The 26,960-nt window shown below is 37.4% G+C and overlaps 1 protein-coding gene across 1 annotated transcript in view; it reads left to right on the top strand.

The window, feature by feature from the left end:
• SEL1L (SEL1L adaptor subunit of SYVN1 ubiquitin ligase) overlaps nucleotides 1–22,700 on the top strand; it is a 33,260-nt gene extending 10,560 nt beyond the window's left edge. Inside the window, exons 4-21 of the mRNA XM_054635943.2 lie at nucleotides 525–692; nucleotides 1,286–1,391; nucleotides 3,106–3,268; nucleotides 4,731–4,784; nucleotides 4,864–4,923; nucleotides 5,545–5,626; nucleotides 5,934–6,088; nucleotides 6,830–6,886; nucleotides 7,857–7,925; nucleotides 10,584–10,661; nucleotides 11,819–11,881; nucleotides 12,655–12,742; nucleotides 12,988–13,136; nucleotides 13,715–13,880; nucleotides 15,321–15,395; nucleotides 16,976–17,148; nucleotides 17,406–17,534; nucleotides 18,750–22,700. Coding sequence (XP_054491918.2) covers nucleotides 525–692; nucleotides 1,286–1,391; nucleotides 3,106–3,268; nucleotides 4,731–4,784; nucleotides 4,864–4,923; nucleotides 5,545–5,626; nucleotides 5,934–6,088; nucleotides 6,830–6,886; nucleotides 7,857–7,925; nucleotides 10,584–10,661; nucleotides 11,819–11,881; nucleotides 12,655–12,742; nucleotides 12,988–13,136; nucleotides 13,715–13,880; nucleotides 15,321–15,395; nucleotides 16,976–17,148; nucleotides 17,406–17,534; nucleotides 18,750–18,953 — 2,039 coding nt within the window. The 3' untranslated portion in view covers nucleotides 18,954–22,700. The remainder of the gene's footprint in view (nucleotides 1–524; nucleotides 693–1,285; nucleotides 1,392–3,105; nucleotides 3,269–4,730; nucleotides 4,785–4,863; nucleotides 4,924–5,544; nucleotides 5,627–5,933; nucleotides 6,089–6,829; nucleotides 6,887–7,856; nucleotides 7,926–10,583; nucleotides 10,662–11,818; nucleotides 11,882–12,654; nucleotides 12,743–12,987; nucleotides 13,137–13,714; nucleotides 13,881–15,320; nucleotides 15,396–16,975; nucleotides 17,149–17,405; nucleotides 17,535–18,749) is intronic.
• The last annotated feature ends 4,260 nt before the right edge of the window (nucleotides 22,701–26,960 follow it).

Here is a 26,960-nt window from a genome sequence, read left to right as displayed (position 1 = left end):
CTGAACCCAACTGTTGGATTTAGCTAAGTGAAAGAGGAAAGCTTTTATAAAAGTCTAACTGAAATAATTCCATCTTCAAAACCTACAGAGAGAATTCTTAGTCTTCATAAAAGATTGATTTTATTTAAAAATATTGTGATATTGGAATCAGTAACATTTGAAGTTTTAGTGCATGAGAAATGATACATTGTGCTGTTCAAAACCATTTTGAAAGCAACTAAATATATTGGCAAAATGAAATAATGATTTTAATCTTAGTATTTTCAAGAGTAGAAAATTACCAAACTCATAGTGATGAGAATCCTTTCATCTACATCACCCTGATTTCACTTAAATCTTTTCATATAGTTGTGTGTTCGAGTGTACTCCCTGCTGTTACTCCACTACTTTCAATATAGCATTTTGCCATGTGTGGTGTTCTGTCGTGATTGTGCCTAAAAACAACATAGGAGCACTTTTCTGTTTGTAACATATGATTTAAATTTGGGAATAAAAGAGAGTAATTGCTGGGTATGTCTTTTCAGTTTTGACAGCTATTGGAGGCACTGCAGATGGTGAACCTTGCCACTTTCCATTTCTGTTTATGGAGAAGGAATATGCAGAGTGCACTGCGGATGGGAGGGAAGATGGCAGGCTGTGGTGTGCAACAACCTATGATTACAAGAAAGATCAAAAGTGGGGCTTCTGTGAATGTAAGCGACCTTTTGGCTTCTTGTTCAAGGAATGCTTTTTTAGGCTTGTACTTTCAGTCCTCTTAATGCTCTTGATTTCAGGATGTAGAAGTCTCTGGCCACTTCATACCATAATAAACAAGAAGTTATAAAGGCGAAGTTGTCATGATGAAGAAGTTTTAACAAATGCCAGTTCCCAGACCTGATTTGGAAATCATGCAATGAAGGCATCTATAAAATTATTTCTGAGGCTGTAGCAGGATAGGGCTTTGACAGTATTGTCCATTATACTTACTGATTTGTTACAGAAAGGCAACCCTTCTCTAGGAAATGTCCTTCTGAAGGAGGAACCTGCACAGCTTGCTTTTGAGCAAGGAATAAAAAGAACATTTTATCAGCAAACTTATACATGAGACATCACACAAGAAGAAATCATCTGTTAATATATCAAACACATCCATTAGACAGCCTTTTGTAATCACTTTGTTTATTGGTCTTCAAAAGCAAGTTTCTGGCTGTTCTTACCCTTTAGAATGAATAGGAATTTTGAGAGGACAGTCTTCAGTGGTATAATTTGAGCTCTTAATGTACACTTTTTTTTTTTTTTTTTTTAGCTGAAGAGCAGTCTAATAAGAGAAGGCAGATGCAAGAAGCTGAGGATGTATATCAGATTGGAATGAAAATCCTTAATGAAAGTAGTAAAAAGGCTCAGAAGAAAGTGTAAGTATACCTCATCTGCCCCCACAGGAGAAGGATGATATGGCTGGTCACTTTTGCTTAACTCAAAAAGAACTTGAATGAGCTGTCGTGAGATTTTGAGCTTTATTGGACTCACCATCAAACCATGCAGTGATAGAAGATAGAGAGTAAATACAGGGTATTTAGGAAAAAAAAACAAAACTATGCCTGCATTCCTTTCAATGCAGTAAAAATCGTGTAAGATTAATTTCTGAAGAGTGGGTGTCATCAAAACATTGACTTAATGCAAGGTGATGCTGCAGTTCTCTAGCTCCAGTTTATACATGGCAACTGGCCAGGAAAAAAAACTGAGAACATGATATGAGATAATTGCCCTTTTCACATGCTTCTTGCAGTCTGGCTCTCATTCTGCTTCAAAGATGTAGTGGGAAAAATTGGCATTTCTTGTCCTGCTCTGTTTTTTTCTCCTGCTTTCTGATGGTTTTAGTCACCATAAAAGTAGTATTAAACTTAAAATTAACAAATTATTATAATTCTAATAATTCATTTTCTTAGAAGAGGGTAATGCTTGTAGACAAATAAAAACATTAGAAATTAATGTTCTGTTCATTCTACTTTATTTTCTGAAGGCATCCAATTACTGATTAAATAGCTGTGGACTTACCACTGTAATTTAGAATTGCTATGTTAATTTAGATCTTCCTCCTATTCATGCTGACAACTTCCTCAGTAAGTGGTGACTTCTGCTGATTAATATGTGAGGACTATAACTATTTTAGATTCATTTTTGGAAATAAGGGAGTGTATTTCTACTTTGTCAGGGAAAGTGAGGAACATCTAAAGTTGTCTGCACCTTGGCAAAGACAAAGAGAGGCAATATCTGTTGGATTCTGAGCAGTATTTTTAGTATAAAATAGTGTAAGAATTCTAAAACAATATTAGGTGTTAGTTCTCTTGTATACCTTACACTTTCTTAGAAGATGAACTTCTGTGAGGAACCAGGTATGCCTCAGTCTGTCCTAAAGAACAACAACATGCCTGAGAATTGAAAGGAGGAGAGGTAAATGAAAATCTTGGAGTGCTCTCAAGGGTCCCTGAGGCTAAGCTGAAGCAGGCTTGCTTGATACTGTGTAACCCTGTGTAAAGTTAGGAGGTTTTTAATTGCTGTGAAATTGCTTTGAAGGGCTACCAGTTCTGAGAGTGAAATAGCAAGAGGAGTATCCAGAGATCCCCTGTTTGTTAGCATGACTTTTTCAGCACAAAATTGATCACATATGCTGTTGTCTTGGGCCCAAGGCTTGGTGTTTTCACTGGAGTGGTTTTGTACTCAGATTGTAGAGAATACATGGTCTTTTTCAGGCTGCTTCTCTTTACTGTGATATACGAGACTGTTACAGGAGTGGTTCTACTGGACACCTAGTACAGAACTAAAAATTGTTGCTACAAAAATATGATCATTTGAGCTTACATTTCTTGTATGTCTTAGAGGAGAGGAAATGCATACTGCTTTGCTTATGGAGTAGGGCAAACATTAAAATTCAGCTTGTCCATTAACTAAATCATGTGTTGTTGCTTATGTTGATGATTTGTAGCTGGAACAAATGATTGTAGGTAGATGCATTTTTGGAAAATAAAGGCTAAAACAGAGGAACAAAGCCCTCTCCAGAATCTTCAGGTTTATAAATGGAATTTGCTACATTGCTTCAAGTTGACAAAGAAATTGTTTTCTCTTAAGAGCATATCAGTATCTTCTGAAAGCAGCTGACATGAATCATACCAAGGCCATGGAGAAAGTGTCTTATGCTTTGTTGTTTGGAGATTACCTGAAGCAGAACATCCAGTCATCAAAAGAACTATTTGAAAAACTAACAGAAGAAGGTTCTCCTAAAGGACAAATGGTATGTATATCCTTAGATCCTATAGATGCTTCTGTAGGTTAATAAATGAAATAATATAATCTATAAATACAGTGTTTTAGATGGTACTTCCTCTAGGGTGCTTTTATAGATGGCACCTGTACCCTCAAAGTAAGCACAAACACATCTTCTGTTTGAGTTTTAAAATGTTTAACTACTAGTAATATGAGATGGTGCTGGTCTTTTAAATTTTTTTCCCCTGTTATATGACTGACAACATGGGATGTATAAGTCAAAAAACCAGGTATATATAGGTGACTCCAGCCAACAAACCTTCTGAAACAGTGTACTTTTTATGTGTTTTTTTGTGCAATGTTGTGACTTTTCATTTGCAGTTTTATCTGAGATGACACCAGTTTATAATCTACGAAATAAAAACTCTTAGGAAACTTGACATATATTTAAGGGATTGGGACTTGCTTTGTCCCTGTGGCTTTGAACACAGAATTATTCATGCTTACTGTTACAAAATGTCATAAAATATGAGTGTAAAATAAGATTTTAATATCTCATACCTGCTTATACTTATTGTTTAGTTATCACTTGTTTTGGAAATGTCAGCTTCTTAAGGAGCTATTAATTTTCTCTTCTCTTTGGCTACCAAATCTGCAGCTGTTCCCTGTTTAATGGTGGAGTACCCACTTACCATAGAAAGTAGGAGCATGTTTTCTCTACAGACTTTGTCTCTCAGTGATGAACTTGACTTTTATTGATCTAAAATTCAATACTGTCTGCATGAGATAATTTTTGTGTATGCTTTCAGATTGCCTAGAATAGTCTTAGAACACTGAAATATAGACATCTTTACTTATACACCAGCTTCTGTGCTACTAGTTTCTATTCTGAGCTACCAGCTGTAACAGGTGTGATAGGCAGAGCAATAACTATGTAAATCTTAAGAACAAAAATAACTTCTGAAAGAACATCAGATAATAAATATTTCAGAGCATTCTGATTGTTTATATTTATAGTTGCAAGTAACCAGTGGCAGAGCAGATGCAAACCTGTGGATTCATAAGATCTGTGAATCAAACAGTACAAGTCTTCTATGCAAGGCTGTGGTTCACAGATGTTTACATTGGTGTCTGAGGCAAACTGGGTACATGAATAACCTGACAGATACTGCTTAGCTTCTCTTGAGGGTCTTTAAACTGGGATACTTTCACTTTTTGGGACCTTTGGATCTACACTTGATATTCTGAAAAGTTTCCTCCTTGCATTTGATTCACTTGTCCGAATTCTGGTGAAACACTAATTTATGTTAGCATCCTAAGCAACTGAATGATTTTGAAACTTGGAAAGGGGCAGGGAAGAGCATACATATAGGCAGCACCAAACTGAAGGTAGAGCTTGGCATACTCTTTGCAGCTTTGAATCTCTATGCCCATGTATTCCAGGAGAATTGATCTGTGGTTTTTCAAAAGGTGTGCTTTTGTATTTCTAGGCACTTGGATTTCTATATGCATCTGGCCTAGGAGTCAATTCGAGTCAAGCTAAGGTAATTTAGGAATTTTCAGTGTGTGGTCTTGTGTTTTCTCTTGGGGGCTGATGTTAAATTACCAATTATTTTTTTTAAGGCCCTGGTGTATTACACTTTTGGAGCTCTAGGAGGAAATCTGATTGCTCATATGATCTTGGTAAGTAACATGGTTAAAAACTTCAAACATGCAAGAGTGTTTTTGTACTTCTACGTTTTCAGTGTTATGATTTCCTTTCATATGAATACCCTGTCCAAATACTACATCATTTTGCATGCATTGAGTGGGCAGTAGTATCTTCCCCATTATTCATTTTTAATTCAAGGATGAGTCTGCTCATTTTAAGCTATGCACCACTATGAATTTAGATGGAATTTGGATGTTTAGATCTCTTGACTTAAATCAGAATTATCAGACTTAAAATTTTTGTAATCAAATGAGAACTATGAAAGAGATCATTACAGAAAATGCTGTTTTAATCATTATTGTGAGATTTAAGATCAAGTGCAATATGTAAATAAAAGGCTTTACAGGTTCACCCATAAGCATCATTCTACTTATTTGCTTTTTCTTGAGTAATATCTGAAGTATACTGGCCATGTTTAACCTTTAATAGTGTCAGTCATTGTTTTTTTATGTAGCTACCAAGGACTCATGGCTTTTTTCCAGCCTATTGTCTTGTCAAATCTTGATCAAGTAATGTGAAAGAAGTTTGTAACATTGCAAGCAGTATATTCTCAAGTAATTGATAGTCCCATTTTTATGTCATTTCCTTTCCAGGGTTACCGGTACTGGGCTGGGATAGGAGTCCTTCAGAGCTGTGAATCTGCTCTCACTCACTACCGACTTGTAGCTAATCACGGTAACAACTTTTTACTAGGGTAACATTCTTGACCTTCTGTGTCCTTCTTCATCATTCAACTGGAAGATACTAAAGTATTTCCAAGGCTAATAGTATAAATACAGAATTTCTGATATTAAACAAGTTATGGCTCTGTATTATGATATGCTATTTATATCTGTATTGAAATGTCGTGGAGGGTATCAAAGTAAATAATTCTGTCTTGAGTAACAGCTTGAAGCTCTGTAGACATCTGGTTTTACTAAGTTTTGGTGTAACTTCTGTATTGAAAAAACCTGTCTGAAAATTGATCTCATCTCTTTTTCAGTTGCTAGTGACATTTCCTTGACTGGTGGCACAGTGGTTCAGCGAATTCGCTTAGCAGATGAAGTAGAAAATCCAGGAATGGCAAGTGGTATGCTAGAAGAAGACTTGATCCAGTATTACCAGTTTTTAGCAGAGAAGGGAGATGTACAAGCACAGGTAAGATTCAGTTCACCTGATGACATTCAGACATTTTCAAGAATTACAGGAACAGCTTTATGAAATATGGAAAGACATTGGAGCTTTAGTGTTTTCTTCATCCAGAATCAAGCTGTTTCCTATTTCCCCCTTAGTTTTTATGTGAAGAGATTTATGTTTTAGTGTGTTTAAGGTAGAAGTTGGACAGAAAATGCAAACTTTTTTGAAAACAACTTTAGCATCTTAGAAATGAGATCTTGGTTTTCACTAGAAGCCAGCCAGACTCTTTCAAGGATAACTTCAGATGTTGTGCAGGAAGGCTAGATAAAAATACTGGCCTTGACAAGGGATTTCAATTTCTCACTGGTCCTGCTCTTGGGTGACTTTTGCATGCTGCAGACTGGACCTCTTCTACACACAGTCCAGGAGAGGAGGATGCTAACAAAGGCAAATTGTCCCAAGCTAACATGGTCAGGTATCACTTAAGACTTAGGTAGGCAGGATTCAAATGAACATTTGTTACTTTACATCTAGGACAGTATGTTGTTTCTATCTAGGATAAATTTCCATTTAGGCTAGTGTGAAAAAGTAGGACTGTACTGTAGTTACTGAATCAAATCTGTGCCTTCAAACTTTGTGGCATCTTTAACTCTGATATTGTCTATCTTTGTGCATGTAATTAGCTCACCTGGATCTGTATTGCTAGAAGAGGGAAGTCCCAAGGGAAAAGTAATGTAAATGCAATGTAAAATTTTTTTTTAGGTTGGCCTTGGACAGTTGCACTTGCATGGGGGAAGAGGAGTAGAGCAAAATCATCAGGTACCTTTTCTCCATGCCTCTTGATGCATATTATGCTAGGCAGAGGGGGAGAAAATATGACTGAGAAAGTGGTGCAAAAGTGTGTACATACCCACTGTGTGGTATGTAACAATTTCAGTAGCCTTGTTCAATAAAAATGTTGATGTGACTAGAAGATGGAACTGATTTTTTTACATAACTAGTTTAAGATTAACCATCTTAAAAATGAGAATGTCAAAAGTAAAGCCTTATCAAGTAGTACTGGAGCTGGCTGAGCTTTTGTAAATGTGGTACAAGCTTCATGATGCACTGGGCCTGCATTAGTGATGATAGTGTAGTTTGTGGCTTGCAAGAATATTTTGCTTCTGTAGACAAAACACTGTAACTTTAAATACTAAAGATATTAAGTGTGCATAGAAAATAGAACTTCTGCAGATGTAAGGCAAGCTAGCTACCTTGCTTATGGAAGTTAAAATAGCTAACCTCATCTTGAAGTATGTATTGAAAAATTGAGAGCTAAGGATGTGTAGTCCTGAGGATTATTTAATCCAATACAGTAATTATTTATTAGTCATCATATTTAAAATACTTCCAGATGACTGTTTCAGCAGGGTTCAGAGATGACAGTGAGTGGTCAGAAAGCAGAATAGGAATTGGCCAATCTCACCTATTCTAGGCAGGGTTTGATGGTACCATAAGAAAGTAAAATTTACCCTTGTAGCTAGTAACATAGCATAGTAACAGTTACAGTTTGTTGGTTTTTCCTCTTCTGGTTTTTGGAATACACTGGTTAGAGGGATTGCTGCTTAATATTGCAATTATATAAGTGAAGAACCCTGTCACATATATTAAATTAGGTGAGATTGGTAACTTTACTCCCAGAAGAATGTGGTAACTTGGCAAACAAATCTACCTGCCTCTACTCTATTTGCAAGAAAAGTTACTCAAATCAAAGTGATGGTGATTAAAACACTTGCTTTCTTTTCTACAGCGAGCATTTGAATACTTCAATCAAGCAGCTAATGCTGGCAATTCCCATGCTATGGCTTTTCTCGGAAAGGTAAGATACAAATACTCTCAAAAGTAAGAAAACTGCCTTGCAATGAAAAACAGAAAATGTTTCCTACTTTCTGCTATCAGTCAATCTAAAACCTGAATTCTGCAATCTAATTATTGCAGTTTAGCTCCTATTTTGAATTTTTCTGCAAGATTTGAGTGTTGTAGTGTCTTATGTCTTGTCAAAGTTTTCCTTTACCGTTGGGATTTTGGAGGTTTTTTTAATAGTGCCTGAACCAGGGTTTTGGTGTTTTTTTGTTTTGGGTTTTTTTTTTTTTTTTTTAAACAAATAATTAAATATTTGAATGTCCTTTTTCTGTGGTGGAATTCAAAACTCTAAATAGGAAACTATTCTTTTCCACACAATGTATGGGGGAAAACTAGGCTTCTCAAAACTTTGAAACTTTGCCCCTCAGGAAATACTAAATTGTGAAGGAAATGGGAAGGAAATTCTTCTAGTTTCATTCTGTGTAGAGAATTGAGGCATCTGAGTCAGAAATGCCAATAGGCCTGTACTTACTTTGCACTAAAGCTTGAATCTCTGTGCAGGGTGGGCCTTTGTTTCAGTTATATCGGATTTAAGGGTTTTTTTTGTCTAGGGGCAGATCTTACCTGACCAGTCTGGTTGCCTACTGTGATGGAGTGAAAACAATAGTCAGCAAGGGAAGAATGTCTGATATCAGCTATCTAGATTTCTGTAAGGCCTTTGGCATGGTCCTGTACAACATCCTTGTCTTCAAATTGGAGAGACATGGATTGGAAGGGTGGAGTATCTGGGAAATAAGGAATTGGCTGGATGGATATAGCCAGAGAGTTGTGATTATTGGCTCTGTGTCCAGGTGGAGGCCAGTGACAAGGAGGTTCCTTCAGGGCTCTGTCCTGGGACCAGTGCTCTCTAATATCTTTACCAGTGGCACACACAGTGAGATCAGGAACAGCCTCAGCAAGTTTGCGGATGCCACCAAGCTGAGCAGTGCAGTGACACAACAGAAGGATGGGAGGCCACCCAAAGGGACCTGGACAAACCTGAGATGTGGGTCCATGAGAACCTCGTGAAGATCAATAAGTGCAAATGGGAGGGCCGCATCTGGACAAACCTGAGATGTGGGTCCATGAGAACCTCGTGAAGATCAATAAGTGCAAATGGGAGGGCCGCATCTGGACAAACCTGAGATGTGGGTCCATGAGAACCTCGTGAAGATCAATAAGTGCAAATGGGAGGGCCGCATCTGTACAAATATGGGTGCAGACTGGGAGATCAACTTATTGAGAGCAGCCTTATGAAGGACTTGGGGGATCTCATGGGTGAAAAGCTGGACATGACCCAGCAGTGTGCATTTGCAGCCCAAAAGGCAAACATCATCCTGGCCTGCATCAAAAGAGGAGTGGCCAACAGGCTGAGGGAGGCAATTCTCCCCCTCAGCTCTGCCCTCATGAGACCCCACCTGGAGTAGTTTGTCCAGGTGTGCAGTCCTCAGCACAGGAAAGACATGGACCTGTTGGAGTGAATACAGAGCATCAAGATGATCAGAGGGATGGAGCACTTCCCCAGTGCAGGCAGGCTGAGACAGCTGCAGGTTTTCAGCCTGGAGAAGAGAAGGCTCCAGGGAGACCTCACTGCAACCTTCCAATACTTAAGGAGTCTTACAAAAAAGAGGGAGAGCAACATTTTGCACAACAGGTAGTTATAGGACAAGGGGGAATAGTTTTAAACTAAATGAGGAGAGATTTAGGTTAAATGTTAGGCCAAAGTTCTTTATTCAAAAGGTGGTGAGGCAGTGGAACAGGTTGCCCAGAGAAGTTGTGGATGTCCTATCCCTGGAAGTGTTCAAGGCCAGGCTGGTTTGGGCCCTCAGCAACCTAGTCTAGTGGCTACCTGCCCATCTAGTTGGATCTAGATGATCTTTAACCCAATCTGTTCTATGATTTTTAATTTAAAACGTGATTGGCAGGCTGCTGGCAGTGATTATAGTGCGCTACTGCTTTGAAGGGTATTTAGGTCGCTTGTCTGAGATCTGGGCTGCAGTCTACCTTCAGCCTGTGAGGAGGCTGAAGGTAAATCCTTATTACTCCATTTGAGTACCTTCTAAGGTTAGGCTACAATAAGCACCAGCTCTAGGTCATCTTTTTCAGACTGTCATTGTAATAGAGGGTTCAAAATTAATGTCCTTAAAGCCTAAAAAAATAGCACAATATGCTGTTCAAGGCACCTGACAGAAGAGATTGCAGTTCCTGCTTTCTCTATTGGTTGTTTTGTGACTAATTATTGTTGAAGTGAGCCATGTTTAGTAACTAATTTTTGCTTTGTTTTTGCAAAGTATTTTGACTGCCAATACAGTTTGATTTCCACTGGTCTCAAGATTTTTACCTGTTTGTGTGTTTTTCACTGCACATCAGTAGAAATTAAAAATGAAGTGTATTGTCCTGAAAAAAAATTATTTTATGGGCAGTTCATTTTCCATTAGAAAGTTAAACCCTCTTGAGTTTTACAGCAGAGAGATGTATTTTCTGCTTCTGGACAAGTTTTAATGATTATTCAGTAATGTGATAGAATAATCTAAGTACAGTAACTTCCACTCAATATGTAAAGTGAAGATGCTTCATGGTCTTCATGCTAAACTGACTACTTTGGCTGTTCTTCAGTAATGGCTTTCTCTTTCAGATGTATTCAGAAGGAAGTGATGTTGTACCTCAGAGCAATGAAACAGCCCTTCAGTATTTCAAGAAAGCTGCTGATATGGTATGATTACCTGTAAGCTGAAACTACAGCATGTGCACTGAGTTGATTAGCTCTAAGTTGAAATGCTGCAAATGCTCCATGTGCTCTTCCATGTGTAGACACCTATTCCCAGCTTTTGTCCCAGATGAATTAGCCCATAATCTTTCTTGCCTAAGATGTCAAAAACAGCTCTGGCTATGGTGCTTCATAAAGCTCTGTTCAGCATAAGGAGTCTAGTTGTCATGAATAGCATCTAACTCTATTTCATAATTATGAAATACTGTCCACCTAAATAGTCTGCAATTCTGTGAAGTGCTAGTTTGTTAATTTGAAGTTGTCTTGTCACAGGAATTTACAGTGCTTCTGTTATGTAAATATATAATAGTTTTATACCTTTCATCTTATTGGACTGTTTCCTCTTTGGGATGATGTTTTTTGATCATGTTAATGCCTTGTATCTGTCTTTGATTTATCTCTTATGGTTGTGTTTGTACAGTTAAAGCATGAGTAGTCCTCCAGGAAAGGTGTTCAGTGTGTGAAACAAAATAGATTAAGTTCTGAAGGAACTGTTGTAAGATAACTGCCTTCATGGTTCTTATATTCCACAATCTGAATGCTGTTCCACAACTCTGTGCTAAAGTGAGGATCTCTCAATGTGCTCACCCTGCATTGACTGAAACTTTCTGATGTGTCCCATTGCCTGTCCTGGCACTGAAGTAGTGCCATAGTGCCTGCTTTTGCAGGGGTAGTGGTTAGTAATGTAGCCCACAGGACAGCCACCATTTCACCCTTAACATGGGTTCTTAGAGTTCCTGGAGTTGTTTTGGGAACTTCTGTAGCACCCAAAACATCCTGAAGTTGGAAAAACTAAAGGTAAGTAAACTATTAATGCCCCATCTTTCTAAGGTTATGGGTTCTACATTTTGTATGACACTGTAAAAGTGCACAGTAAACTTTCATAAATAATATTGAAAGCTTTTCCCTGTTCATCAACTGTGTAGTTACTGAATAAAAGTTACTGTAAATGCTGTTTCCTCCCTAAATAAGTATTACTAGGAGCAAAAAATGAATCTCTCTTGAGTACTGTATGTTTTCGTGATGTTCAAGACATACCAGATTTGAAAAATAGAGATGTAGGTTTTGCCTTTCTTTGCAGAAGTGTTTTTCTGTGTTTTCAGGGTAATCCAGTTGGACAGAGTGGATTAGGAATGGCTTACCTCTACGGACGAGGTGTTCCAGTGGTAAGCTTTTGACAGTCGTCTTTCTAATCATAGGTGATTGTGTGACTTTTTGTTGTCAACAGATATTTTTTTTTCTGGAGGGAAGTACTGTGGAAAGCCTAATTGTGAAGATTTCTGTTGCACTGAAAATTCCATGAGGAAATCTGTAATGTAAAAAAAAATGCACTATGGAATTAGCAGCTATGAAAGAAACATCCTGATTTTGCTCTCAGAAGCTTGAAAACGTTGCTTAAGCTATTAGAAATGCATAGAAGTGTGCATTTTAACAGGAGATTTGAGCTTGTCTCTAATTTTCTTGTGAAATAAAACAAATCCTAACTGTCCCCATTTTGTGACCCTTGTGGGAGCGGAGGAACACTGAAACTTAATTAGTTCTTTTGCTTTATTGCTTTTCCCACAGGAAGGTTTCTTGTCAATTTTTTTATATTTAGCTATGCAAACAGATACTCAAAATTTGAATTAGCCCAAGGTTGAGGAAATAAGTGTTCCAGAACCAGAGCAGAGCTTTTATTCTGTTAAGCATAACTGTTCATAGCAATGCTGTATGTGGATGCCAGCTTTGAGATAGCTGCAGAGTTACAACAGGCTAAATATCGTTGTAGTCTGTTTCATTTTTTGCTTCCAGATTTTGAACAGGGGAATATTTTCACTGGAAAATCTTGCTGTGATTTTTCTGTAAAACAGATCTGTCCTTTCACATATGCACATGCATATTTTCTCTCAAACTTTGGTGTATTGCAAGGTTCTAATGACTGGACCAAATCTTCCTGCAGAACTATGAGCTAGCACTGAAGTATTTCCAGAAGGCTGCAGAACAGGGATGGGTTGATGGACAGCTTCAACTAGGTTCCATGTATTACAGTAAGTGGCATCAAAACCATTTGCAGGTCTAAGCACCTGCCCTTTCAGTCGCTGCTCACTAGGTGGCATTACAAGTGTGCATACCCTGCATGTAGAATGGGCTTACTACGTTGAACTTGTTTCATTCTTTTTTTTCCTGACTTTTTCACAAAGCTTTTCTAGAGTAATTTTGAAGACTAAGAACTGTTTCATACAATGCTGCTTTTCAAGAGGAATGAATAGCAATGATTTGATCTTTCTTTTAGATGGCATTGGAGTCAAGAAAGACTATAAGCAAGCTTTGAAGTATTTTAACTTGGCCTCCCAGGGTGGCCACATTCTCGCTTTTTATAATCTGGCTCAGATGCATGCTACTGGCACTGGAGTGATGCGGTCCTGTCATACTGCTGTTGAGGTAAGGTCACCTGTCCATCAACATCAATAATGCTGACTGGCAAGAGATTGGCTATAACCACATCAGCCTGTGTAGAACCTTTCTATTTCAGTGACTGCAGAGTCAAGGCTTTCAAAAGGGAAAGTGATATATTAGCAAACTTGTTTGTATTTCATGAGAAAAATCTTTGGCTTTTTTGTCATGTCAGGTTTGTACTTCCTTTATTGACTTCTAAGAAAATAAAAAGAATGTAATGCAAAGCAAGCAACAGTAACTTAAAAGTACCAAATTCTTCTTTTATACTTGGATTTAAGTGTAACAAAAGTAAGATACTAAATAATTCTGAGTAAGCATCTGAATCTTACAAGTTACTATCTTTACTTACTAAGAATCTTACAAGTTGCTAAGCATCTATCTGCTTAGCAACTTGTATCTTAAAGTAAGCTTGTCTTGAACAGTGGAGTTTGCTTGTCATCTTTTCATGTGAAATAGAAATATTTTGAACAGGCATCAGAATGTTAAAGTGTTACTTCTTGCAAAACCTCAAGTTTTGTAGTTCCTGACAACCAGTATCCTCCCCCTTTCTTTTTCCTCTGCAGTTGTTTAAGAATGTCTGTGAACGGGGGCGTTGGTCTGAAAGACTGATGACTGCCTACAACAGCTATAAAGATGGTGATTCAAATTCTGCTGTGGTTCAGTATCTTCTTCTGGCAGAACAAGGCTATGAAGTTGCACAAAGCAATGCTGCTTTCATACTTGATCAGAGTAAGAATCTAAATATATATTGAAAAGGGTTTTTCTGGAGGTGGCACGTTAGAACTTTAATGAAGCTCTTGTCCTCTTTCCTGCTCTTCGCACTGGAAAGCAATCAGTTTTCATTTTCACTTCTAAGGATGACTTGATAGACTAAAAGTTAAAATACATTTTATTTCTGACTTAGAGGATTTTAAAATGGTGTAAGCAGAGAGCCTTTAGAATATTGCACAGTGCTAAAAATTCTCTGGATTTCCAAAGCACAGTTGTAAAAGCAGGGATTGCATTAGGTTTACTTTTGACCTGTACTATGCATAGAAGTCTCAGTGTCCTTTGTTCTTTCTCTTGTAATGCATTTTCTCAGCACCTTCTTTGTGTGACTTTACTGATGCTACTCTTGAAGCAGGGGTAAGGAACTGAGCAGCTGATTCTCTTAGATTTGAAAAAAAACTTGTCCCATGTGTCTTACTGGAACTATATGGCTTGAACTTGGATTTATTAGAGTTTCAAGTCATTGGTAGACAGTGGAAGTACAATGGTAAATCTTTCTACAAACTGCAAAAGCCAGTATTTTAAACTTTCTCTAAGCCAAATTTAGGTCTCCTTGCCAGCTTTATGTCTTAGTATTGAAAGCACCTATTGGTGGCTGATGGGCTAATCTAACATCTTCATTTCCAGTTAATGTTTTTTAAAGGTGTCTGAGTGAATCATCTTTAAATAAGGTACAGTAATGACAGTCTTGGCTGGAAGTGCAAAGAAACAGTTTTTTCCCTGAGTTAAAACTCTGTCTTTACTCAGATATATCTGCATCTCAACTGGAGATTAATTTAAAATTACTTTGTTTTATACAAAATCTGTGTCAGCTGTGGGACAGTACAGTTGAGACCATAGTTAAACTAGAAGTTCAAGTTATAAATCCTTTGAATTGTCTGATACTTTGTGAACCTTCATATTGTGACATGGACAACTTCTGAAGTAGCCGAAGCACTGCCATGTAAGAGACTGCAGTCTGGCTGGTTGAGGTGTTTATGCCTTTGTTTTACCTGACTAGTCCTGGGTTTCAGATGGCCAAGACTATAACAGGTTATACTTCAACCTTGTATTTTTCAAAGTCCAAATTATGTGCTCTTAAAACTTGCATTTTCTGTCATTCCTCGAGTATGCATCAGAATCTCCTACAGCTGGAATGGGAGAGATGCTTGGTAAGCCATAGTTCAGGGTGAAATTATATAGTTTGTTCCTAGCTTTCTTATGTGGGCAGATAAATGGAAGGGCTGTATAAATTAAAGAGACTTTTATAAGTTTCAGATGCATTGAATCTTGTTTGTTCTATAACACAGATTGCTTCAAGTTTTTAACATATTTCAGCAGACTAAAGATAAGCAGAGGGTTTTTTGTGGTCGTGTGTGTTTATACCATGGTTCTATTTAACTGGATTATTTTCTTCTTTAGAAGAAGCTAGCATAGTAGGAGAAAATGAAACCTATCCTCGAGCTTTGCTTCACTGGAATAGAGCAGCTTCTCAAGGTATGTCTGTACCTCAGAATTCCAATCTGTTTCTTTTTATGTTGAGCTGCAAACCTACATTCAGTGTAGGTTTGCAGCTGCAGGTTGAGCTCTGGGTGGGAGGAGCCCAAGGCAAGGAGCCATGAACTGCCAACCTTTTCCATAACAAGGGGCCTGGGGACCTGTGGCCCAGGCAGGTGACAAGACACAGCAGGAGCCAAGGACCCCAGACTTAAGTATGAACAGACTGTGAGGGTATAAAAGCCCAGAGATGCTTTTGTTTGAGATTCCTCCTCGGAAATACAAGCTCTCAAGCTGGTTTTTGTGTTACTGTGCCATTATTAAATTGTTTAAAAGATTCAGGCATCTGAGAATCTTCTCTTGGAAACCCAGGGTCAAACCAGTAAGGAAAGCTTGTCTGACTGTCAGAGTGGCACAAGTAGGGAGTCAAGCACCCATCAGCCCTTGCAGCCAAGCACTGTGAAGGGGGAAGGAGCTTCAGTCCCTGCAGTATCAGTCTGTAGTGGTGGGAGTGTGATGGCCACAATGCCTCTCAAATGGTCAGGGAGGTTGCCTTAACATTTAGTAGAGCCATTAATGCCTGATTTCATCTGTTTTGCTATGAAACATGTAAGGAGGGAAAGTTTACCTTCTCATGTTAACAGAAGTTGTATCCCAGATAGGATAGTTGGTGTTCTTTGGTCTATTGTTAGCTATAGTGTCATTACAACATCCTTGCAGATCTGAGCCTTTCTGTGATTCTAAAGACTAAAAGGACTAAAATACAAATGTACTTTGTGTTTCTTTTGCTGTTCCATATGGAATTATAGAGCAGTGTTAAACAACATTAGCAATGTTTACACTGACTTTTCTAAAAGTGTATCTGCTTGGAAAAATAAATCCAAAATCCTTCAGAGTAATTTGATACCTTTCATCATTTATTAAGAAATGCAATTTCCTATTCAAAGTAAGCAATCATGAAAAATGCATCCTTGATGTCCAAACAACACAAATTTAAACTCTGGTGCTTGTTTACCTACCCTAAAATGTGAACTTAATGAGGAAATATTTTGAGGTATCCAACTTCCAAAGGGATGCATCTACACTAATATCTGTATACTAGTTTTTAACTTTAGAGCAAGACTACCATGCAAATTCAGACTTTCAAGGCTTTTAGTTTAAAATTACAAAATTGAGATGATGGCGTGAATGATGAGACACTATTTTTCAAGTTTCTAGTGTTACTGCTCTAAAAAAAAAAGATTAATCCTTTCAAGGCCATATAGCAAATGAAAAGTTTATCTGTAATAAGGGACTGATCATGGAAATGTTACAGGTTTTCAGCTGATAGCACTATATAGCAATAAAAATGTTGGCATGATTACTAGGAAGAAGTCTTACCTGCAGATAGAAATTGGCTCTGTTTTGGTTAGCTTAACCAAATTTTAAAAATAAAAGCTGTTTATGTGAGGGGGTGGTGAAAGATAAACAGTTTATACTGTCAAAAGTAATACTAATGCTCCTACTGCATCTTCATAGGAAGCCAAAATGGTTTCTTTGCCTAGTTATTTTATCCTTTTTTGCTGTTTTTTGATTTATAGGATATACTGTTGCAAGAATTAAACTTGGAGATTACCATTTTTATGGGTTTGGTACTGATGTTGACTACGAAACTGCATTTATTCACTATCGACTGGCATCAGAACAGCAGCACAGTGCTCAAGCAATGTTTAATCTGGGCTACATGCATGAGAAGGGGTTGGGCATCAAGCAGGTGAGTGAGCTGTACACTGAGAGTCTGCTTTGTTAGAGTACATTTGCTAATATTCTATTGAGTCCACAACTAGTGGAATTAGCGTGTCTCCCAACACATTCACCAATAGGCAATGGACAAGTATATTGACTTCACACTTAACTATGTGAAGTAATGATGCATAGACATCAAAGATGAACAAATCTTAGGAAAAAAAAAAAACTATGGTTAATTATTCAAGTTCTTCAAAACTGTGTTTTGAATTTTCTTAACTTTAGGATATTCATCTCGCAAAGCGATTTTATGACATGGCAGCTGAAGCAAGCCCAGATGCTCAGGTTCCAGTCTTCCTAGCACTTTGCAAGCTTGGAGTGATTTATTCCTTGCAGTACATACGAGAAATCAATGTAAGTAATGCAGAGTTAAAAGTGAAGAGCAAATATGTTTTCCATTTTTAAAAGTAGCTTACTTTGTAATTTTACTTAAGTAGAAGTATTGCTTGAACATTCTGCAAACTTAGGATAGATTTGTATTCTACTGTTGCATATTAAGAAAGTCAGTGAAGCTTTCATTCCTATTTCCTATTTGTGCAACTCTGTGAATCTGAAATGTGCACAGGCAGTGCTCTTCTGTGCTGTTCTTCCCTTGAAGAGAATTTCTCAAAACTGTTTAACTGTTCTTAGCCATGACCATCTGCTATCAAAATGAAGCGAATTTAACTGACATAATTGCTTAGGGGGAAAAAAAAATATCCCTGATTCTCATGCTATTTTATATTCAGCTGCAACAACCCCATTATACTTGTGTTTGATCTCTGTAGGGGAAAAATGTATTTGTATTAGATAGTTTAGGTATTTGGTATTTTTCCTGAGTGGTGGCCCTGAAAAAAAACTTGTCTGGAATTAAAGTGAAGTCTTTCCAATATTTCTCAGTGTTCTGACATCTTACTGCCTTTTTGGATTTTAATAAATGAAAATGATATGGAAGTTATTACCGCTTAGAGCAAATGCAGTTTCAGACTACTCAGCAAAGTTTGACAAATTAGAGTAGTATTGAGGCTGAGGACAGTCAAAATACTTAAGTCAATTGGGCAAATACCCACGTAGCACTCACAGAAGCTGGTATGCAGAGTGCAGCTTTTCCTAGTTTTAAGTCTGCTGCTGCAGATTTAAATTGGCAGTGACTGTGTAGTATCATCATAGTGAAGCATTGAAGTGTGTGTTGGCTAATCCTTATGCAAATGGGATCTTACAGAAGGGCTCTTCAATCAAAATTCCCTGTCCATTACCTGCACAAATCTCAGCATTGTACCCCACAAGTGTCCTGAGGCTTAATGCTCTGTCATTCCATGAGAAAGCCACAAAACTCCATAGTGGAACTTTCATCTCTAAAATAGAAAATAGAGTACCTCATTCTATATAGGATGGCTCTTAGTCTCAATGGTGTTTTAGTTCCTGGAAACTGAAAATGTCACTGATGTGATACTATTTTTTCAGAGAGGAAAAGAGCCACTAAGTTTTAAAACTTATACTTGTACATGAAAAGTGTTACAGGTGGAATTGAAAATCAAAGTAATTTCCCGTTTGTGTTCTTTGACATGATGTGGACTTTTTCTTCCTTAGATAAGAGAGGTATTCTCACACATTGATATGGACCAGCTGCTGGGGCCTGAGTGGGACCTCTACCTTATGACCATCATCGCCTTGCTCCTGGGAACAATTATAGCTTACAGACAAAGGCAACACCAGGCAATTCCCAGAGCAGCAGGACTGCGGCCAGCTGTGCCTCAACAAGAACCGCCCCCAGAGCATCAACCACCACAATAGCAACAAGAGCCTCAGTCAAAGAACTGCATTTTTCCAAAAGGAACAATTTTCATTGTGAATTAGGACTTTGGATCAACAGTCCCTCCCCCAAAAGAGGCACAAAGAAGTTTAAAAAAAATGTTTGAAAGCTGCTTAGAATTATGCCTTTTTTCAGGGATAAGAAAATTATTTTGAAACTGATTTGAATGTTATTTCAGTGCCAATGGAATAACACTATGGCTTTTTTCATGGAAACACAAGAGTGCTACTACAAAAATGTTGCCTGCTGTATCTAGTTCCTCTTTATTCAGAGTCCTTTTCATCTCCCAGAGAGACAGAAGGCTAGCAGTGGAAGGTTTTTGCCTGCTTGATAGCAGTTGCCCTTTATAAAAGTAATAATTATAAATTTATGGCCAATTTAAGTCCAAGAAGCTGACCTCTATTCAAATTCTGAAAAGATTAGGGCTGTTAGGAACTTAAATTCTGATCTGCATCCCAAGTGTTTCTATAGTCCTTATTGCATTTTTTTAGTATTTCTTAACACTTTGGTCTTTTAGGCTGTCTTGGATGGTTTAACATAGATTATGGATAAACCCTGTAAAACTAAGCCAGCAAACATGCTACTCTCCATTTGTGCTTTTTTGTTTTGGGTATTTTCCTCCATTCCCCTTAGACAGTTCTCAGCAGTCAGTATGTAGCCCGTAAGGTGGTGTGGGACAGATGGGGTCTGTAAAGTTTGTCAGTCGAAAACTGTCCACACAGCACCCAGATCTCACATACTCCTAAAGCTTTTCAGGAGCCTGTGTACTTTGCAGTCCTTCATGACATGAAAACATATTGGTAGAGTTCCTAAATTTAAATTTGTCTTGACTAAGAGGCTGAGTCTAGATAGCAGAAAGCACCAGTATTACTGCGCACACTGAAGAAAGGAGAGAGCCAGAAATCTCAGTGAGTTAGTTGACTTGCTTTTGGAGTTGGAAGTTCTGTGCTTGATTTTCAACAAACCTGTTAGTGATTTGCACTGCAAGAAAGAAATGTGTCTATCTCATGCATGCATATGCTTATTGCATCTACCAAAAAGAGCCACAAAAATGCATGCTCTCTACAAAAGGGCTTGGGCTTATGCCAGTGATGCTGCTCCAAAGCTACAGGGGTGCTCTGGTTGTCGCCAGCCTCTCTTGTAGCTGGCATAGAGGAAAGTCACAAGTAATGTCTCTGGCTGTGCCATCTTGAGGACCCTTTGTAACAAGAAAATCCAAAGAGAAAGAAGACTAGTGGCTTTTTGATGCCACCAGGTCAGTGTAAAGGCCTTTTAATGGGTGTAAAGACTGTGACCTGTGGACTGATGATTTAAGACTGCAAGAGGAATCTTCACTTTGTGACGATTTTCATTGAACTATAATTTCTGGGGCTGGGGATGGGAAGCAGTGGCAGAATAGTCTAGGAGCATGAAATGCATAAGTGTCTGTTCTTATTTTCCAATGGTAGTGAAATATTGGTTTCTGTACTAGCATTAAACCCTCTGAATATACTATCATAAAGTTGAATGAATACAAATGAGGAGGCTTTAGCTGCTTTCTGACAGAAGCTGTTGTGTTTAAAGGGTTAAGGGCTTCTTTTCATGCAAATGTTTTTCCAGTGTATTGGCAACAACATATCAATACACTTTATTTAGAATTGAGAGTTTGGTATGGTTTTATACTTGGTACATGTGCAAGGAGATCATTGCACAATAGGCCTCTAGTTTGGGATAGAAGATAAGCAATCCATTCTTTTGTAAATGGCAATGTCACGGATGACTAGTATTAAAGGTACTAGTATTATAGGTAGACCTTCTCAGTACTTCATAATGCTTATGCTGGTCATATGAAGACAAATCTTTAATTTCAGTGTGGAGGGTTGCAGTATGTGTTAGAGGAATGCCTTGTTCAGTCTCAATCATCATTAGCAGATGAAACAGTATTGAACTTACATGTAGTGTCTTATATGTACAGCATTCCCCAGCTGCATTTCTAAGATATCTATGACTTCTGAACATCCTTCTGACATATTTTGCCACTCTCACTTAATAACTCATTTTAGCTTGGCATGAGTACATTAAAGATTATATGGAAAATGTTTTTCAGTTAAATACCATTCATTCATTGGTATTGGTCTCTTAGGCAATTTAACAATTTTGTTACTGCATTATTAAAATGTTTTGGTTGTTGATCTATTAGAACTAAATTCTAAAAGCTCTCTTTTACTTGCATGAGAATCTCTCATCACTGCTGCTATGTGACAGTCTTGTAGATGACTTTCAGTGAATCTGATGCATTTTTACATCCAAGAAATCAGCAGAAGAAAACAATTGAAGATCAGCAAGTTACTTCATTTTAAAAAAAGGCTTTTTGAAGGAGCAATAAGGAAGTCTTTCTCCTGCTTTTTTCCCTTCCACCAAATTACTACCACTAACTTTTCAGATGACATTCATTTGAATGTGGTGGTAGAAGAAAAAGGTACTTTACCATAAATAATGGCAAGTTAACTCAGGGATTAAAGATATGAATAAGTTTTCTAAATCAGTTATCTACACCATGACTTAAGTTTTTATGACAATCCCTTACTACTCTGTTCTGAAACTTGCATTTTGAGGAAAATATATTTAACTCTTACTAGCAATATGTTCCTTGTTGTGCACTCAGTTAATCAAGCATCTTTTTCCTAAAGAAGCTGAGTTGCTCAGTTTACTGCAGTGAATTGCTTTTCCCTTTTGGTAGCACACAGGTTATCTTATAGTTTATATGCAGGAGTATTTTAGAAGGGAAACTTGATTTAAGAGAAACCTTTCTGGGTGTGTTCAGCGTGGTTTGAATGCAAAGTTGTATTCTTTGTGTGTAGTAACATAGGCCAGAGCCTGCCTATTTGACCTTCATAGACACATGCTCTTCTTTCCCTGCACAGAAAATGGAACTACAGAGCAGTAAGTGTTATTGGTGGGATTTTTATATGTAGGAAAACTGTGGGAAAATATGAAGAAACGCATTATTCTGCATCTCAAATTATTAATCAAAGACATTAGCTGTTCTTGGTAGTTAAAAGAAACACTGAACTGTTGAGAAAACAGGATTTTAGTTCATCACTGGTGAAACTTGTCCCAGAGCTATCTGTTGAAATAATTTTCTTGCTTTATATTGTCCATAATGGGACAGTGTAATAGAAGGTAAGGCCTTTGATACAAACATCCTCATGAGACTCTTGCAAGATAGTTTTACTCACTTTTTAGTTATCTTCCATAAGTCAGCTACTCTTACTAAAAAAAAAAAGTTTTAATTTGGGGGGAAAAACATTAGGATACAGCTTGTGAAAGGACTTTTTAAGACTATGCATTATCTAATTTCCACCTATTATATGCTAGTTTTGGCCTATAAAAGGGGATTAGACTCACCTTTGCAAGTTGCTTTCCTTTTAGATAGGCAACAGTGAACTGAAATTCTATTTTTTTGTTTCAGAGAATATTAAACTGAAAAGATTTAGTTTGATTTGAACTACTGCAAATGCATATGGCAAATAGGGACTATTGGGGGGAACCCTTTGTTTTTATCAGCTACAGTTCTTTAAAAGGGTCTTGTAGGAGTTTTGTAAATTTATTTTGTATTTAAAATCAGTATAAAGGCTGGTCAAATGTAATATAATTGTGTAAACAAATTCTGTTAATAGAAAGATGTACAGATTCATTTTGTACTGTATCTTTAATCTTGTGAAATAAAGATACCACCTGTGTGGTCACCCTCAGTGTTCACAGTGGTTATGATGACAGAAGACGTGAATTGCAAGTAATGTGCACTGGTATGTGCCACTGTTCAATGCATCCCTTCCTGTAAGGATTCTCATACTTTTCACTTCCATTCCTTAGGAAGGGCAAAGAGAGAGAGGGAATGTCTTCAGTTATGCTATAAACTTGCCCTCTGCCTGTGTGTATGTGTGAGACAGTGTATACAGTATTTGTACCTTGGCTGGTAGACACAGCCTTGTGAACTGCTGTGTGATTCAGGAGTAGTGACCAGTAACTTGAGAATTACTACTGCATTTTCAACACTGATACAGGGATAATTCAGTCAGTTGGAATGGGTACTGGGGGAGGGACTACTCCAAGCTGACAGATTGGTTTGTTTTGCAGGCTGGTTTTGACCCAATCATCCCTTCAGGCTCCACCTGTTGAGACCAAGTCCTCCCTTGTTAAATTCATTAAGTTGATGGGCTTTCCAGTGTGCTTCTTCATTGGGGAGAAGGAAAATAAGGACAGTGGGGGAGCAGTAATACCTAGGAAAGGTATCAATAGGTAAGTGATCCTGAGCATCAGCCCAAATCACATTGTTTTCTGAAGTATTTGGAGGCTTTCCATGTTTTCTGCTCCTGCCGATAGCACTTGTTGCAGGTAAAAGCAGAACTGCAGGTATTAAAACCAGCTTGAGTTCGACCAACAAAGCTCAAGCTTGGTGAGGTCATCCCTCACCTTCCAAAAAAGTCCACTGTTGGAGATGTGAGTGCTGACATACTCAGTTGAGGTGGGGTCAAGTAGATACTTTATTTTATTTGTAGCCTGTACTCAATGTGGAGCTGTGTTCTGTGGAGGGAACTGAGTACCAGGTAAATATATAGTGTGGTGTGGGGGAGTGTTAGGGATTTCTGTAGCTTGTTAGTCTTTAAAAGCTCCAGGATAATGTTCATTGAAAACTAATATATTTGGTCTGGTTTTGGTTTTTATATTGCTGTATTTTCTATATTTTAGTCCTGAGACTAAAACCAATTAAAATATTATTAGAGAGTATCATTTCTGGACCTACAAGACCTGTTTGATTAGAATGTGTTATTTGATATAATGACAAAATGTTCTTCCTCTTCTCTAAACTCTCATGATATTATTGGAATCATGACTTTGATTCCCTTTTTTTATGAAGAATAATTGAGGAAAAAAGTCACTCTAGCCTACTTACTGTCAAAAATCTTCAGACAACTGTAATCAATTTCTTCTAAAGCCAAGAATGAGGGAGGGCAGTGTACCATATATCCAGATAATGAAAACTGCAACATATCATCTTAAATTTTATTTTCAGAAAGGAAAGTAAGTGGAGGGTGGAGTACCATTGTAGTTGCCCTTCAGGTAGTAAGAGAGATAGATGTCATTTAGCTTTCACAGAGATGGGTTGATCACATTTTTATTTCTTTGGTATCCAACTTTTTGAACTTTCCATATAACATGTGTTACAGTTCCAGATTTTTGAAAATAACTTTGAAGAATATCAGTTTTTTGTGTTGCAAAATACTGAAATTATAGCTCTTCAATTCTTCTGTGAATCATTTTCTGTATTTCCTTCTTTTTATATGCTTGTTTTTCTTCATTCTTCCTCCTAAACATAGGTTGTTGTTTATAAAATCAGTTGTTCCAGTTCCCCTCTGTTATGTGGCTCCATTTCTGTACAGGATTCATACCAATGTTTTTATTAACTTCTAATTCTTCTAATTAACTACTTCTAATTCTTCTAATTAACTACTTTTGCTGGGGGGAAAAAAATGTTGTACTTGGGGTGTGTGTTTGTAGCCACAAGGGGGTGTTAGACAATAACAGCAACTTGAACTTGTTAAATACTTCAGGTCCCAAAGGTTGGGAATGGAGTAACTTCCACACTTTGAGTCACTGTCATATCTTGGGAGAATGTATGTGTGTGTATACACACACATACACAAAGATGTAAGAAGTCCTTGGTTGCAGGAGCTTTGGAAAATTTACAAAATTAAATAATTCATTACTCTCATTTGTGGAGCAAAAGTTCAAAATTAAAAATCACTATAGCTCCTGGTAAGACTTGGTAAATACCTTTCCATGAAGGTAATTCCATACCTTCCCAACTTTTTTAGTATGTAAATTATTCTAAAATGTGCCAAACTGTCTTCCAACATTGTTTGGAATATCATGTGCACAGCTTCCAGGAGAGTGGGTTTTTTTGCAAAGTTAAATCCATATTTTCTTAGAGTACAAAATCTTTCCCACTAAAACAAGTGAAAATGTTTAGCAACAGGTGATGAAGAAATTTTTAAAAATCATTTTTCGCTGAAATCATCTGGTGCAATATTTGAGCTATCCAAATAGCTTGAAAACAAATTAAAAATATGTTATTTGTTTCTGACCAGTCTTACTTTAATGTTTGTTAGGCTCCAGACTTTGCTATATAATGAAATTCTATTAATAGCATTTTAGGTGCTTCTAAATAATTTATTATTACTGTTATCACTACTACTATTTGGAAAATTTCCCAGATCTAGTCAACAGTAATTGTAAAGGAAAAGTCAATTTGCATTACTGATATTAAAAAGGGATATGTGAAAAAATCAAACACACTTCATAGACTTTAAAGTCATAGCCAATGTTAAAATTACTGAAGAAATACGTGACATGTTCCAGTTTAAGGGTTATAAATTTGCAGTATAAAAAAGGTACTTCTTGAACAATCGTCCAGCTTTGAATTCAAAGGGTGAAGGCCTGGCAATCTACATTTTGGTGAGTTTTCCAAAGTGATTTTGTTATCTTCATTACTGGGGCAGTGGGATCAGGAGGACTTGAGTTATTTCACTTCAGGTTGTACTTAATTTCATCTCTAGTTTTCATCCCTAATGAAAGATTTCATATTTTTTACAAATAATTCTGTGTTTTACTTGGTTGTTGAAATCTGGGAAACATTGCACAGAAGGGAGGTGACTCTAGTAAGAGAATTCAGACCCAGTGAGATAAATGTGGTGATCTCACTGCACGCAGCTGTGTTGGCTTTTCCTGCCTCTTTGCTAAACTAAAAACTTAGTGAGCTCCCTACTAGGAGTCTGATTTTTTGGAAGGCAAAGGGTGCAAGTAGGTAGAAACTTCTCAAAACAGGGCAAGAAAGAAGGGTTTCTTCATTGATGTCATCTCTCAACTAACAAACTGAACATTGTATATTAACTGTTTGCTTACTCTGTCTTCCATATTCATTTAATAGCTCCATAGAGACACAAAAAATACTTCAGGTTTTTTGCACATGTAATTGCAAAAAATTGGCCTAATTATTATGTTTGGGTTTACAAGTGCCAAAGAGTTCACTCTTCACTACATTTGTCATTCTTAGTTCAGTTCCAAAAGGTAGGTTGATACAAAATACTTCTAAATGTTTCTGGTGATACTTGTTTAGCATCGTAATCACAGCTCTCATGTTTAGAGTAAACAGTTTGCAAATAATCCTTTGGGTGAAAAGTGAAAAACTCTATGGTAAATACTACTAAAATTAATAGAAAAGTAAATCTAAAAATAAAACCCCTTTAAGATTTCAGATGCAGTGTCTTATTAATTCCATTTGGCACTCTGAAAGGTGCTAGAACAAACAATATTCTGTCATTTTAAAATACTATTCCTTATTTAAACACAGCAAATAAAATATTAATTTCCACTGTCTCCTTGGGGTTTCTAAATGCCAAATCATAAAGGCTTCTTGCAACTACAGAAAAGAAAGCTTTCAAATTACATAAAATGAGTATGTTTGAGCCTTTAACTCTCTCTATGCTTATATTAAGCATTTGATGCTTTCAAATTTCTCCAATAGCCATTACACTCCTGGCACTGCTATTCTACCAACTCTTCAGTTGCTCAGATTGCAGGCAGAACAAGCTCTGCAGATACTGGTAATTTGGTTTGCTGTTAGATGGCAAAACAAGGGTGTCTGGTCATTCAGAAATGCCCTTCTATGGGGAAAATATTGTCTGAAGGGTAGGTGAGGGTGATGGCCTGCCATGCTGGAAACAGTGCATTTGTCTCAACAATATTTGTTTTAAACTAATCTTGCCATTACTGAGGCATGCAGTTAAACAAATCTCTCCTGAAGGATGTGATCTTCCAGGCTGGGCTGTGGCAGCTGGAGCAAAGACCCTGCAGGTGTGTGCACATGGTCTGAGGTAAGGGAGCTGAGCAAACAATCTTTTGACACCACACATTTATTTTCTTTTGCTGCTCTGTGTGTCAATATC

The sequence above is a fragment of the Agelaius phoeniceus genome, chromosome 6 (genome assembly GCF_051311805.1).
Source record: "Agelaius phoeniceus isolate bAgePho1 chromosome 6, bAgePho1.hap1, whole genome shotgun sequence".
Classification (NCBI taxonomy): domain Eukaryota; kingdom Metazoa; phylum Chordata; class Aves; order Passeriformes; family Icteridae; genus Agelaius; species Agelaius phoeniceus.
The sequence above is the reverse complement of the archived record's forward strand: the minus strand, read 5'-3'. Positions and strand labels throughout refer to the sequence as shown.